Source organism: Chrysemys picta, chromosome 11 (assembly GCF_011386835.1).
Source record: "Chrysemys picta bellii isolate R12L10 chromosome 11, ASM1138683v2, whole genome shotgun sequence".
Lineage (NCBI taxonomy): Eukaryota > Metazoa > Chordata > Testudines > Emydidae > Chrysemys > Chrysemys picta.
In genome coordinates, this window is record NC_088801.1 from 44,727,644 (window position 1) to 44,741,364 (window position 13,721).

Here is a 13,721-nt window from a genome sequence, read left to right on the forward strand (position 1 = left end):
CTTGACTACAGGTGCAAATCAGGAAAGTACAAGAACAAGTACTCCAATATGCACCTGCAATTAATTTTGCTGGTATAAAAATACAGGTGCAAATTGCATCTACTGAATGGGAAATCTTGTCTCAGCAATTTTGAAAATTGTATCCACACCATCTTCTGACACAGAGGACAATTTAAACAAACGAACTGCGCATTTAAGTACACACACATCCACAAGGAGTAGATGTGGGTGCTCCAGTGTGTGGGGGTTAGAGGTAATTTACAAGAGTGAATATCTGTAAATTATAACTATCAACAGGAAACTCAAGATTGGGAAAAAAGGGTCAAGATCATGACTTCAACAGGACTCTACAAAATAGAAAGGTGCATTTTCCTCATTTCTTTTCACTTATAAAAATGAGCTGTAGAAAAAGGCAGAAGTCAGAGATGGGAAACAGCCATCAGTTCATCTAGTTCTTTCTCTGCTAATGTACACTTGTTCCTTTCAGCATATTTTCTAGTCTCCAAGACTAATTTAAAAAAAACAACTCAATCATTTTGAAAAAAGTCGGCTCAATTTAAGATCCCTAACAAATCTGGTGTGGGTACTGTAAAATTACCCATGAAATATATACAGTGTAACTCCACTTGTGGGTTGGTGTGTTTCAAGGTTAAATATTTGTGGGTGGGAGGAGAGAGACTTATATCCTGACTCTATTACCGTCGGTTTTAAACCCAAAAGATAAAAATATAATCCTTTACAGAAGTGAGCAAAATTAGTGTGACCCGAAGCAGAGCCGGCTCTAGGATTTTTGCCGCCCCAAGCAAAAACAATTTTGGCCGACCCCCGTTTTTTTTCTTACCCCACCCCCGGCCCCGCCTCAACTCCGCCCCTTCCCCAAATCCCCAGCCCTGCCTCCTCCCCCCCAGGCTCTCAAGCCTAGGAGGGAGGGAGGGAGAGGGAGAATCAGCGTGCGCGCCGCAGCCGCTCGGGGTCTCCCCCTCCCTCCCAGGCTTTCAAACCTGGGAGGGAGGGGGAGCAGTGGCGCGCGAATCAGCTGTTTCGCGCACTGCAGCTGCTCGGGATCTCCCCCTCCATCCCAGGTTTGAGAGCCTGGGAGGGAGGGCGAGCAGCGGTGCGCGAATCAGCCGTTTTGCGCGCCGTGGTGCACGAGCGGCAGCAGAGGAGGTGAGCTAGGGCGGCCGGGGCACATTTTTAGGGGCGGCATGGCCGGCGCCAGAATGCCGCCCCTAGAAATGTGCCGCCCCAAGCACCAGCTTGTTTTGCTGGTGCCTAGAGCCAGCCCTGCCCGAAGCTAGTGAATGGGGAGTGTTAGAGAAAGCCTGAAGCATTTTCATTAGACTATATGATTACAAAGAAACATTAATATTTCAACTTCTGCAGGGGTTTCATATGCTTTTTGGACAGTGTCTCACTTTTGGACATGAGTATTTGCATCTCTTTAGTTCCAACACATAAAAGCACTTTTGTTGTGTGGGTTGTGCACACTGCAGGATGACTTAACTAGTGAGCAGAGAGCATGCAACTCTTCCTGAGCTAGAATCAGGCTGAGTGGTGAGTAGCCTGCCCCTAGGCTAGAGAAACCAGCAAGACGGTGTTATGGGGGATCCTGGTGGGGAGAAACCCCAGAGTGAAGAAAGGGGAAGAAAGGGCTGAGGGCTTTTGGGGACCAAGGCTGGAAATGGTGATCTAGTAGCCCAGTAATAAATGCCTCTATGATAAGCAATTAATGCTCCTAAACTCCTCACAACTCTCCCACACCAGCCTAATACAGCGCACACTTTATTTTGCTGTTTGTGCGAGATAAGTCAGTATTTTTTTAGCTTTACCCCTTAAGCCTCATAACATCATGTTTTCTTAAATGCTCAGCTAGGCAGTGTGTGCCCTTTAAAGAGAGGGAGTGTACTAAAAACAGAAGAGTTCACACCTTTCCACTAGATACACAATCGATTCCACAGCCCACTGTTTATTCCCTCCCTTGTAGCAGTAAATAACTCTGAAGTGCTAGTTTGCCTTTGAGCAGGCAGACAGAATACATAACCATCTTCAAATCTGATGCTAATACAGATTCAGCCTGCAGGGGGAGATACTCACAAGCTTTCTACCCCTGTCATACTCCTAGTCTCTTTGCAGTGGTAGTTCCAAGGTCACAAGCTCACATATACAGCAGTGATGCTGCATAGTAACAGTACTTACTGCTAAAATACTTGGGCTGCGCTGAAGTTTGTTGTAAGGGCTATATTTAGGTTTCATAGGCTTCCCTGCCACTCTGTCCTTGTGCCTTCTGCTGGAAATGTGCTGAAATAAAAAAAGAATACATTAAGAAGCAGTTTAGAGATCTCACGGTTTTATTCTTTTTGGAATTGATTTTTCGGCTGCATGTACCAAGTCCCCTGTCAAAGACACTGTGAGACGATTAAGGCTTAAGGGATGCAGCAATGATCTAAGTAGTTGTGTCTTGCTAAATAAAGCCCAATAGTTTGGAGTAAATCACATGAACTAGCAATTAATCAAATACACAGGATCCCGTGATCCAAACTGCAAGGGCACAAAGCCACTATCACTCAGACAAAAGCTTCCAAGGTATTTGAGGTACCTGTTTAAGCTGAATTTCTGAATTGACATGGACATCACAGATTTCACAATGAAATGTCTTGTTCTGCAGTCCTGAGCCCTTACTGCCATTCTGAATCTTCAGCCTGGATCCAAGTCTAGGATAAGATTTAATTGGACCTGCACCATTCCGAGCTTCCACCATTGTCTTGTGTTTGGAACCTAATGGACAATTAGATGCACAAGGATTAACAAAGATGGAATGTTTTTTTCTTAAGCTACAAATCACAATAAACTTATTTTAGAGCATTGCTGCAGTTTCCATCCCTTTTTAGATTTTCCATAACATGAAATGATAGTTTAGGAACTAGAATGGGCAAATACTCCACACACGTGTTTAGATTATGCATTATCTTGACTACACACTTCACCATTGCATGGTACAGAGGAGAACAAACCATAAAGAAGTCTGAGGGTTTGTGCAGAAAGGAAAGAGGGACACATTGGAATATTTCCCTCTCCATCTCATGATCCAGGTTATTGCCATTTTCCATTCTGCAAGTAGCTCATGTGGGAATAAGGGGGTGTGGCTAGGGCAGGGGTGAAAGTAATTTAAAGGACTTACCGGTACGTGGGAGTCCTGATCGGGGGCGTGGCCTCAACCGGAAGAGATGGGACCTTTCAAGATTTAAAGGCCCTGTGGCTGGGAGCCCCAAGGGCCTTTAAATCACCCCAGAGCTACCAGCTGCAGAGGCGGCTGGGAGTCCTGGGGCGAATTAAAGGGCCTGGGGCTCTGGCCGTCATGGAGCTCCGGGCCCTTTAAATCATCACGGGAGCCCTGCCGCTGCTGCTCCGGCAGTGATTTAAAGGGCCCGGGGTTCCCCGCAGTGGCTGGAGCCCTGGGACCTTTAAATCACCGCCGGAGAAGCTGTACCATACCGTACCGGCTTACTTTCACCTCTGGGCTAGGGTGACCAGACAGCAAATGAGAAAAATCGTGGGGGATAATAGGAGCCTATATAAGAAAGAGACCAAAAAATCGGGACTGTCCCTATAAAATTGGGACATCTGGTCACCTTAGGTGTGGCCAAGGTGGATACTAAAATCTTCATATAAACAGGAATTGGGTAATCCTGTTTAAAGCAGACTAGCTACCTCTTCCTATTCAGTGGCTCCTCGGTGAAGGGGTTAGAGACCTGCGGCCTGTAAACCAAAAGAAAATATGGATGGAAGCTAATTGTGTTGCCTTTAGTGCAGAGTGAGGCGTATGGAGGAAGAGATCCTGGGTGAAAACTTGGTTCCTCTAACTCAATGAAACTTTTGCCATTGACTTCAATGGGGCCAGGATTTCACCCCCCTGGCTTTAAGTGTAGGAATCCATGAAGAATGAGGATCCACAAGAAATCCTAGTCTTAATGATGTGTCTCCGGAATGAATCAATGTGATTGTTGGGGTCCTGACCCTCCCGAGACCTGCAGTCCAGGAGAGAGGATGCCAAGCAAAGGTTGCACCACAAAAGTCTTTTGGAGTTTGTTCCCATCCATCCAATTTTATGTGGGAAGAGGGAGGATAGATGTTCCTTCCTTCTCTCAAAGAGCTACAAAGGAAGGGATTCTTGGACTTAATATTTCTCTTGAGGTAAGGAAAGGGATTTAAAGGCAACATATACTTTATAAGCATCTAGTCTCAGTTGTTCAAAGCCTCTATGACATCAAATCTAAAAAGTGAATCCTCAAGTTATTGCATAAAAACTATACTTTACCAACTGCAGCATTTAACTAGGCATCATACGAATAAATATATTATATATTGGAACTTGAAGTAGTACAGAATTTATAATGAAGTTGAAAACTTCATGTTAGTTGGAAGCACCTCTGGAGTCAGGACAAAATACAGTTAGATATCATGGGCTGTAGGAAGTTTGGTGAAACCATCGGTCTAGACAACAGGGGATTGTGTAAAGGATATCTTAAAAAATAGGTATTTAAAAGCTCTTGTGCCTGAGAATATAAAGGATTTTAACTCTATAGTGTTTTATTTTTAAAAAAATGACCCACAGTCACATACTTATGTGTTGTGGGAACTCACCTGTGTTGTGTGCTTCTAGCTGTGATAGGGAGTTCACAGCCACTTTGCATAGTGAACAGTAAAGTAATTTTTTGGCTTTCTCCTCTTCGGATTCAGAAACTGTGCTAGTTGCTCCATTTGTGCTCTTAGAGGATGATGTCCATGTTATAGGTGCTAATGTTATAGCTCCAGGTTTGGGAAGGAACAGGCCCACTTCAGTATTTGAAGGCTGACTAGAACCACTGGTTTTCGCTTTCCCTTTATCTTCTAAAGAAACAAACACATGTGTATTGTAAGGTTTTATACACATCAAATCACATAGGGAATATACACAGGGCAGTGATGTCCTAGAGGGGGAAATCTCAAGAACACTTGCAAAATTTCTGCCATCAAACTTAATTGATTTTGGGGGTGATTTCCTGGGCTCTCGGGAAACTGCTAAATTATCATTACCAGAGACTTAACCCTGAGATCATAAAAATATTTCTGAAGAGCACTTTGTTTGACTTTGCAATGGCCCAAATTGCATCAAATAGGAGGGATTTTCAAAATAATTTCACTGAGAGGATACCCCTGAAGTTCCGCCATAATCTTGAGACCCATTTCCCTCATTTCAGTTATACAAATTGAATATAGTGCTTTACTCACTACAGGGGGTCAATGCATAGCTGGCGATATTTAGATAAGATTATTCAAGGCATAATTCCCGATATAAACTGGGGGGGCTAAAGGTTTTAATTCAATTCTCTTATGTATCATTTTACACCCATTAGTCAAGCATCCAGGCCTCCTCTGAGACTGGTCAGTAGATATTGTTGTTTCATTTTACAGGTAGGGATCCCAAAGTGGAGAGATCAAGTGACTTGACTGAAGCTGCAGAGGGTGTTTGTGAGAGCCAATTAGAATGTAGGAGTCTGCTGCTCTCCATCATATTGTTAGTTTATTAGACCTTACTGCCTCTTGTGCTATTGAGCTGCTCCTCATTGTGACCAGAGATGACTGCTGAGCAGAGAAGAAAGCACACCTATAAGCAGCCATCCAGCCCCCTGGGAGGGGGGACTGAGGTGCCCTAATATCATCAGCAGTAGCCTAGGCAGCATAGGTGTCATAAGCTACCTACAGGGTATCAGAGCTACATGAATAAACTGCTATCATTGGGTTGGGAGTGGGGATGGGGGAGGGGAACCACATTGAGAAACTTTCAACTCTGTTGATCAGTTGAAATCAGTGTGATTGCCAGTTTGTATTTACAAGAATACTTTTGCATGGAAAAGAGTTAGATACTTAATTTTTTAAAATACAAGAGGAGATTAGCCTTGACATTTCTAGGTCCCAAATATTAGCAGAGTCTCAAAGGCCAGCTCTGCATTTAGGATTAGTCATATCATGGCTTACTAGACAAGCACATAGAGAGGACATGATACAAGACACAAAGACAAAAGCCCAGAGGAAGACTTGCATGAAAAGACGCAGATTATAGGATCATATAAAAGCACAGTTTCGTATATTACTTTCCCAGAAAAATTTAAAATTAAAACTGTTCAACTTAAGCTCAAAATACATTTCTTAAACATATATATATATATATATATATATATATATATATATATATATATATATATATATATATATATATATATATATATATATAGTTTATCTTTATACTCAGTGCTGCTTTGGTACCTTCCCATCACAGTCAAGCAGGAATCAGCTAAACTACAGGGAAGCTCTTAAAAGTAGCTTTAAAAATGTAGTTTATATCACAAGGCCCACAGCTGTCTGCAGTGACACTGGGCACAGTCTTTCAGAACCTATTCAGCAAATCACTTAAGTGCATTTCTAGTCACAAAAGCAGTTAAGCACACTCTTAATGTGTGTAAGTCCCATTGAATAAAATGGGATTTAAGTACTGCCTAAAGTTAATCCTATGTTTAAAATGCTTTGCTGTACACGGATGGACTACTAAATCACATCCTCAGGCCTTACATAAGGCCTGCACCGAAGTCCATGGCTTTTTGGCTAAGAAAGGACTGCAGGATATCGCCCAATACTCCCAAACCAGTAAAATACAACGGGCTGATAGATGTTTGCTTAACGTAAATGAAAAAAGAAGCATATGCCTCAACCTCTGAGAAATGCAGTGTATTCAGTGGATATTTTCTTCCTAGGTAAGTAGTGTTGGTTGCCATCTCCCGAATTTCAGTTTCTAACAGACGTGCATCTGGGGCCAGATTTTCAAGTGCTCAGCACCCACAATTGGAACCAAATTTTTAAAGAGTCCAGTTTTCAATTAGGCACCTACGTAAGGAGAAGAGGTTCATAAGTGCTCAGCTTCCATTGGCCAGATTTTCAAGAAAAATCAGCACCCAATGTGCTGAGCTAATTTGAAAATCTGGCCATTTATTTAGATCCCTAAATAGATGCTGAGATCTTTTGAAAATCTGGGCCCAATTGTGGGTGCAGAATTATCTTCAAAATTTGGCTCTTGAAATGTATGTATACAACAACTGGGGTTTTGTTCTACCATCATTCTGTGTGTGGAGCTACCATTGACGCTAAAGGGGTGCTGAACACAGGATTGAACTCTTCATTGAAACATTGTATGTATTAGCATAACTCACAAACCTAAAAGTGTACACAAAATATGAACAGGCACTTGATACTAGAGAGCATCAGCAGTAATTGGCATATTTCCCAGAAATGCAGAGCAGTAAATCTTTGAATTTTAGATCACTGAGATAAAGGGAAAAGAAATGTTAATAAATGTTTGGTTATATACTTCAATATAGCCATAAAAACTATTTTAAAATTACATAACACAAGTAAACTATATTTAACATTTAAATTGACCAAAAGTGAATCCCATTCAGAGGGCCAGGTTTATGAAAGGGGTACTCTAAACATTTTTGAATTGATAAAATATTACCAAAGGAAGTGGTATTAGATCATTCGCCATCTACTTCAGAATTTTAATATGGCTGTAGTAATCATTCACATCTGCAGAAAGCCAATCCATGGAAATAACATCACAAATGAATATTTATAAAGTATACTCTCTTCCCCCGCAAATAGACAAACACTAATAGGGAAAGCTAGTAGAAGTGCTAACAATGTACAAATTAAACATCTATTGGCTACCCATTCATGGACTCAGGCTACATAAGAATAGTCTATCACTTGTGTTGTTTGTATGAAGAGTCCAGATGCTATGAGGTGTAGTGCGCGTTCTGAAAGGTGCTGTGCTCTTGACTCCCATTAAAGAGAAGTCTTCAGTATGCTGTAGGCTCAGGCCTTTAAAAGCATGTGATAAGTGATTAAAAAAAGCATGAAATGTTTAAAAACAATAATATTTATAGAACTACATGCTATAATCTTCACCCAAAACATTGACTATATTTCCATTGTGTTTTATCCATAGAAAATAGCTGATGCCTAGTGTTTATAAACCCTCGAATGCCTGTAGTGTGCATCTTAATATTTTATTTTCTAAATGTGTTTGTGTAAATTTAGTGCTGGCAAAACATGCCAATCCTGGAAACTCAAGTCGTCTGTTTCTCTAAAGAGAAGGTATAGGACAAGCATCAGTAATGCAAGCTTCTCCACACTGCCCTGAAGAGACTGACTGTCTTCTAGGAGCGAGTGGACTGTTCAGTCTCCGTGCCCATTCAATCCCTGGCTTCTCTGCTCAGACTGTCTATAACAGGGGCCACCTGGGAGGATATTTTTTGTGCTGCATCCCTGTGAACACTAGGCTGAGAACACAAAACCCATTTCACATAGGCCACCAATCACCATCAGATGATGACAGTTTTCCATCGCTGGATTTAACAGATGACTGAAATGAAAAATTCCGTATCCCATTGCCAATCACCTCAGCCAACAAGAATCCTGTGCCTCAAATGCTAACTGATGTACTGCTTTAGTCAGGATTTAAAATACTCCCTAGATTTGTCATTTTCATTATTCTTAATAAGGAACAAAACTATATAACAAACTGACTGCAAACATCTAGGAAACTAGCAAGACGCTATTAGCATGTTGTCAGGCAAGGTTCTGTCAGCTATTTAAATTCTGGAAAGGTTCCCAATTCAAATAATCACTCCACCCAGCGAGAGAGAGTGTTGTATACACCGCACACACCCTACCCCCATCCCCATTTAGATTAATGTTTCCTTCCATCTTTCTAAATACTTAGAGAACGTGTTTAAAATCCTGATTGAACAGTTAATGTAATGTTTTAGTTCCCATATCCAGTAGAATAAGCTAGACAAGTGTTTGGCTACCCTGTAGAGTAGGATTTGGCTCTTTTGGCTTCTAGAATCATTAAATTACATTTCTTCAAATGGGTTTTAGTTAACTACTTATTGTTTTCAATCCCTCGGAGCCACATCACCATTAACTACCACTTTTAGAAATGCCTTCTGAGTATTCATCTGTGCAAAGCAGATAAACACAAATCATATTCACATGCACAATATATACAGAAGAGTATTTTATTTGTATTTATAGCATATATTTAATATTAAAGAAGAAACTGGTCACTTGCATACTGCTTAAGAGCCTAGATGACTTCATAATATATAAAATGTCGGTATATTTAGAAGTGTTTCATCCTAGATACTATTGGAATCATTATATAAAATCTAAATATAAGGTAAGATGTGGCTGTAAAGCCGTTGTAAGGCTGCCCTGCTGGCATTCCTGGAGGCATAATTCTTATATCTGTTCCAAGCCCACTGAAGTCAATGGACTTGGACAGGGGATAAATCAGTACAGAATTTAGTTCAACACCTCCAGGAGCAACCAGTACCTCAGGCCAGTGTGGCCTCTGTTACACCCATAAGGTTTAGAAGAATGCAGCATACGCTCCCTCCACCCCCACGACAGCCCAATTCCACTAGCTGGAGCAGAAGGCTGCGACTCTGCCCAGGCCCTTCCTTTTCCCAGACCCTGTTGGAAAGGCTAGAGCTGCTGCTCATCCTAGTGGCTATAGGCAGCACAAGACATACTGAGAATACAATAGCTGTAATTCGGCCTAGTCTCTGTGTGGTGCCGAAAATAATTGGGTAAGTCTTGTGTATCCTTTTTTGTACTTACCCCTATGCGGGACTAGTCACAATCTACCCCATACTACTGGACAGTATAGGACTGTGCTCTTTTCCTAAGTACAGACAATATTTTTGTCTGTTATATTCTTGTCTGCAATTAAGGACCAGGAGCAGTAAAATTGCTGGTGGAGTCCCAGCTCTTACCGAATTCTGCTTTTATTTTGAAATAAGACATGAGAAAAAACTAATTAAGTATCGCTTTGGGCTCAGCAATACAAATGCTGTTGTCTCTTACCTCCATTGTTTCAGTCTTGGCTTTGAAGTTGCTTTCATCTATGTATGAATGTTTGGCTTATATTTTGTGTCAGAATTGGATTCTAGAATCGGAGGCATATTTAGCTAATTAGAACTATTTCTGTTTGGATTTGCATATCATACACTCATAGCAAATAGAGATGAAAACAATCTAGGCAGGTCAAAATGTCCATTTCCCTGCCAATGCAGGTTTATTTGAAATGATTTACAATTTGCAGCTTCTGCTTCACTCCTGGGAAGTGCTATTGCACAGTCCAATAGATTTGACTGTTCAAGGTGAGTTTTGTCATTGACTTCGGTAGTGCCATGGATTTCACCCTAGAACTTTTTCCCCCTGACATTCAGCCTATATTCACTATACTCAGACTTACATTTCCTTGGTTCACCCTATACAATTGAGTTTGCACAATTTGGCCCCATTCACACACTGAGGATGTGCACTCAGAGGGAGCCGTCCATGCAGAACTCTTCTACCTATGGTGCAGAAGGGAGAAGTGCTACCTTTCTGGCATCCTCCACCTATGCTTTGTAGAGAGCTGTTTTGATTAGGGCACCAGGGAGTCAGTTGTCTTTCCAAAGGTCACTGGGGCATCAGCCCAGATGCTATTAGAACCCAGGATCACACTTAGTCCTTAAAGCCCCCTCTTGTGAAATGTGACTATCCTGGAGCCCTCTTTGGATTCTGTTTTTTGGTTAGAAAGTGGGACATTTTTGTAAAAAATTTAAATGTCACTTTCTAGAAAACCAGCTCATTAAAGGCAAAGAACAGAGAGACACCAAGAACGCATGGCGAGAGGTACAAAATTAGCAAAAGGAAGAAAAGACAGCTGAGAAGAACAGGAAAGTGAAATCTTAAGACCACCTCATTTGGAGACTCAGCTAAGCAGAGTAATTACCTTAGCTAGGTGACGGCTTTCTTGGAGAGAAAGAGAGAAGCCATGTTCAGATGTCTAAGGCCCTACTGATAAAAACAAAACACTGATGGATAATACTTCATTCTGGAAAGCCAGCTCCATAATTAGTTTTGTGCATTTAATAGCTGGATGCAGGACAATTCATTTTATTTGTTCTTTTTGGGGATCTTGAATACCAAGTTATAAGCCGAGGGTGAGGGGAAGAATCTCAGTTCATATTGAGAGAGACATTTCTACCGTGTCTTGGAAATTTTGTGATTAATCTCTCAACTGAGTAAACAAACATATCTCAAATCATCACAAATAAAAATGTGACCATAATAGAGGCTGACGCTCTCCTGCATTTAATGACATATTTAAGTAGAACTGTATTTAATTTTATGATGTTTTACATATTCAAGGTGCCCCAAAGCACTTTACAATTAAATGTACATCTTGCAAGTTACAGGCTAAAAGGGAGTGCCAGGGTAGACTAAAGTAATAGCTATTGTATACTCAGCAACAGTTACAGTGTTGGATGTTAAAATTGATTTGATTAAAGGAATTCTGATCAGTTATTTTTTACTCTAAAAAAAAGAAAAAGCCATTAAAAGATCTTTAACATCATCCTAGACAGTCACATAGAGAAGGATAGAAGACTTTGATTTAGCACATTAATGGAAAGGTGGCACTTCTCACAGTTCAGAATCTCTCTCTAGTAACTATTGGATACATTGATCCAAAGCTTGATTTGTCATCGGAAGTCATGACCTGGCCCAAAGGTAGTCAACAAGAGTAGTTCATAAGAGGCAATTTGCACAACCTACAATAAAAATCTCTAAAACAAAGCGATGAAAATTTTGATAAAAGTAAAATAGAAATCCAGTATGAAATGTACCTTGCTGTTGAAATACTTTAGCAAAGTTAGGAAAGTGAAAAAGCTCAACTTCATATTTCAGTGTCAAAGTATACAGAATTAATAAATAATGCATATACAGGACAGGTCTTACCCTGATATTTGGCAGGTTGGGTCTTAGATCTATATGCATGTCTTCTACCTCGTTATCTTGGTAGGGTTCGTTAGTTAACTCTTTTTAGTCTTTGATAGTTACAGATAATTCTATAATGAATTTGTATATGAAATTTAGGCCTGGTATAAATGAGTATAACTCCCATTAGTTCACTTCAGTGGGCCTGCGAATTAAGCCACTGCATAGATATCTCAGCTTCGCTACTCCACGAATGGAGTGAATTTCCTTTGAACAGATTAATAGGTTTGCGAATATTGGAACGGATACAGATGTATAGATGTAAACACAAAGTTTACAGACTTCAGTTGTGATAAGTTGTGATAAGTGCTTCCCTCTGCCACAATGGTACTGGTGAAGAAATTACTTTTATAAATATGTATAATTTTTGATTACTCTGAAGAGCCTTAATGAATTTATTGCTAAGCCATTTCCCATAATATCCCTGAATTCTCATACAAATTGAGTTACAAGGCACTGACATGATATTCAAGTGTTGATTGTGGGTCAAAGTCAGACGTGATGTAAAGTAGGCAGGACTCCTTTGAAGCCAGAGTCATGACTAGTTATACCAAGTCTGAATTTGGCCCTGTAATTGCAACAGTACCATACCTGTCCATGGAAATAACTGGGCTGCAGTAAATGGCCTTTGGAGTGTGCAGTGGTGAGAGAGGCCCACAGTGGTTATCACTTTTTTTATTCTTATTGTAAAAATACTCTTCCACTGTAGTGTGGAGCAACAGTGATAATTAAATTAATTACAACTGTATGCGATCCAAGGAAGTTCCCAGGAATGCATATGCATGTAATTAAATTGGCATCATTCCAGACAGACAGGGCAGTTCTACACTTAAAATGCTCCGGCAGTGCAGCTGTACCAGTGTGGCTGCACTGCTGTAGTGCTTTGTAAAGGCGCTACTATGTCTACAGGAGAGCTTCTCCTGTAGAGAAGCCCTCCTGCTGAGATAGTACTGTCTACACCGGCAGTCGGTGTAATTACATCGCTCAGGGAATTACATTCACCCACTTGCGTCTGACGAAGTGGGCATTCACCCATGAAAGCTTATGCTCCAATACTTCTGTTAGTCTTAAAGGTGCCACAGGACCTTCTGTTGCTATAGCATCTAGGAGCCTTAGTCATGGATCAGGCCCCATTGTGCTAGACACTGTACAAACACAACTAAAAGATGGTTCTCTGCCCCAACCATCTTACAAGCGAAGTATAAGACAAGAGACAATAGATGGACACAGCTGGATGGGGGAGTACAAGGAAATAGTGAGACAGTATTGGCCAGCATGACAGGCAGTGGTCTCAGCACACCAGTAGCCTAACCATTGTCAAGTTGTTTTGTAGGCATCACAGAAAAGGAGAGATGTGAAGACCAAGGGAGTGGCTTTGCGGATTGTTTATGTGGAATTCCTCCCATGCATGAGGGGCAGCATGGGAGAAGGCACAAAGGTGACTGAAAATTTAGCAAGCAGATGATGGAGGCTGGCATCATAGGTCAATTGGAGGGAGGAATCACCATCTTGATAGTAAATAATAGATGATAGGTAGAGAGTGGAGACAGATCATAAAGGACTTTGAAATTGAAGACAAGTAGCTTATGTTTGGTGCTATAAAGAAGGAGGAGCCAGTGCAGGGATGCAAAAAGAGGGGTGACACGGTCAAAGTGACAGGCTAGGAAAATTATCTTTCCCAGTAGCATTCTTAATGACTATGGGGGCAAGACTGCATCTGTCAAGGCCAGAGGAAAGGATGTTGCAGTAATTGAGATGTAAGGTGAGAGCCTGGATGAGAGTTTAGTGGTGAGGTT

The 13,721-nt window shown here is 41.1% G+C and overlaps 1 protein-coding gene across 8 annotated transcripts in view; it reads right to left on the bottom strand.

Annotated features, from left to right (window-relative positions):
• Nucleotides 1-13,721, bottom strand: part of ZNF385B (zinc finger protein 385B) — a 296,303-nt gene that overhangs the window by 1,859 nt on the left and 280,723 nt on the right. For all 8 annotated transcript variants that reach the window (XM_005300489.5, XM_065560836.1, XM_005300485.5 and 5 more), the window contains 3 exons: nt 4,642-4,887; nt 2,597-2,775; nt 2,197-2,298 (listed from right to left, as the gene is read on the bottom strand). In XM_005300489.5, the coding sequence (XP_005300546.1) occupies nt 2,197-2,298; nt 2,597-2,775; nt 4,642-4,887 (527 nt within the window). The remainder of the gene's footprint in view (nt 1-2,196; nt 2,299-2,596; nt 2,776-4,641; nt 4,888-13,721) is intronic.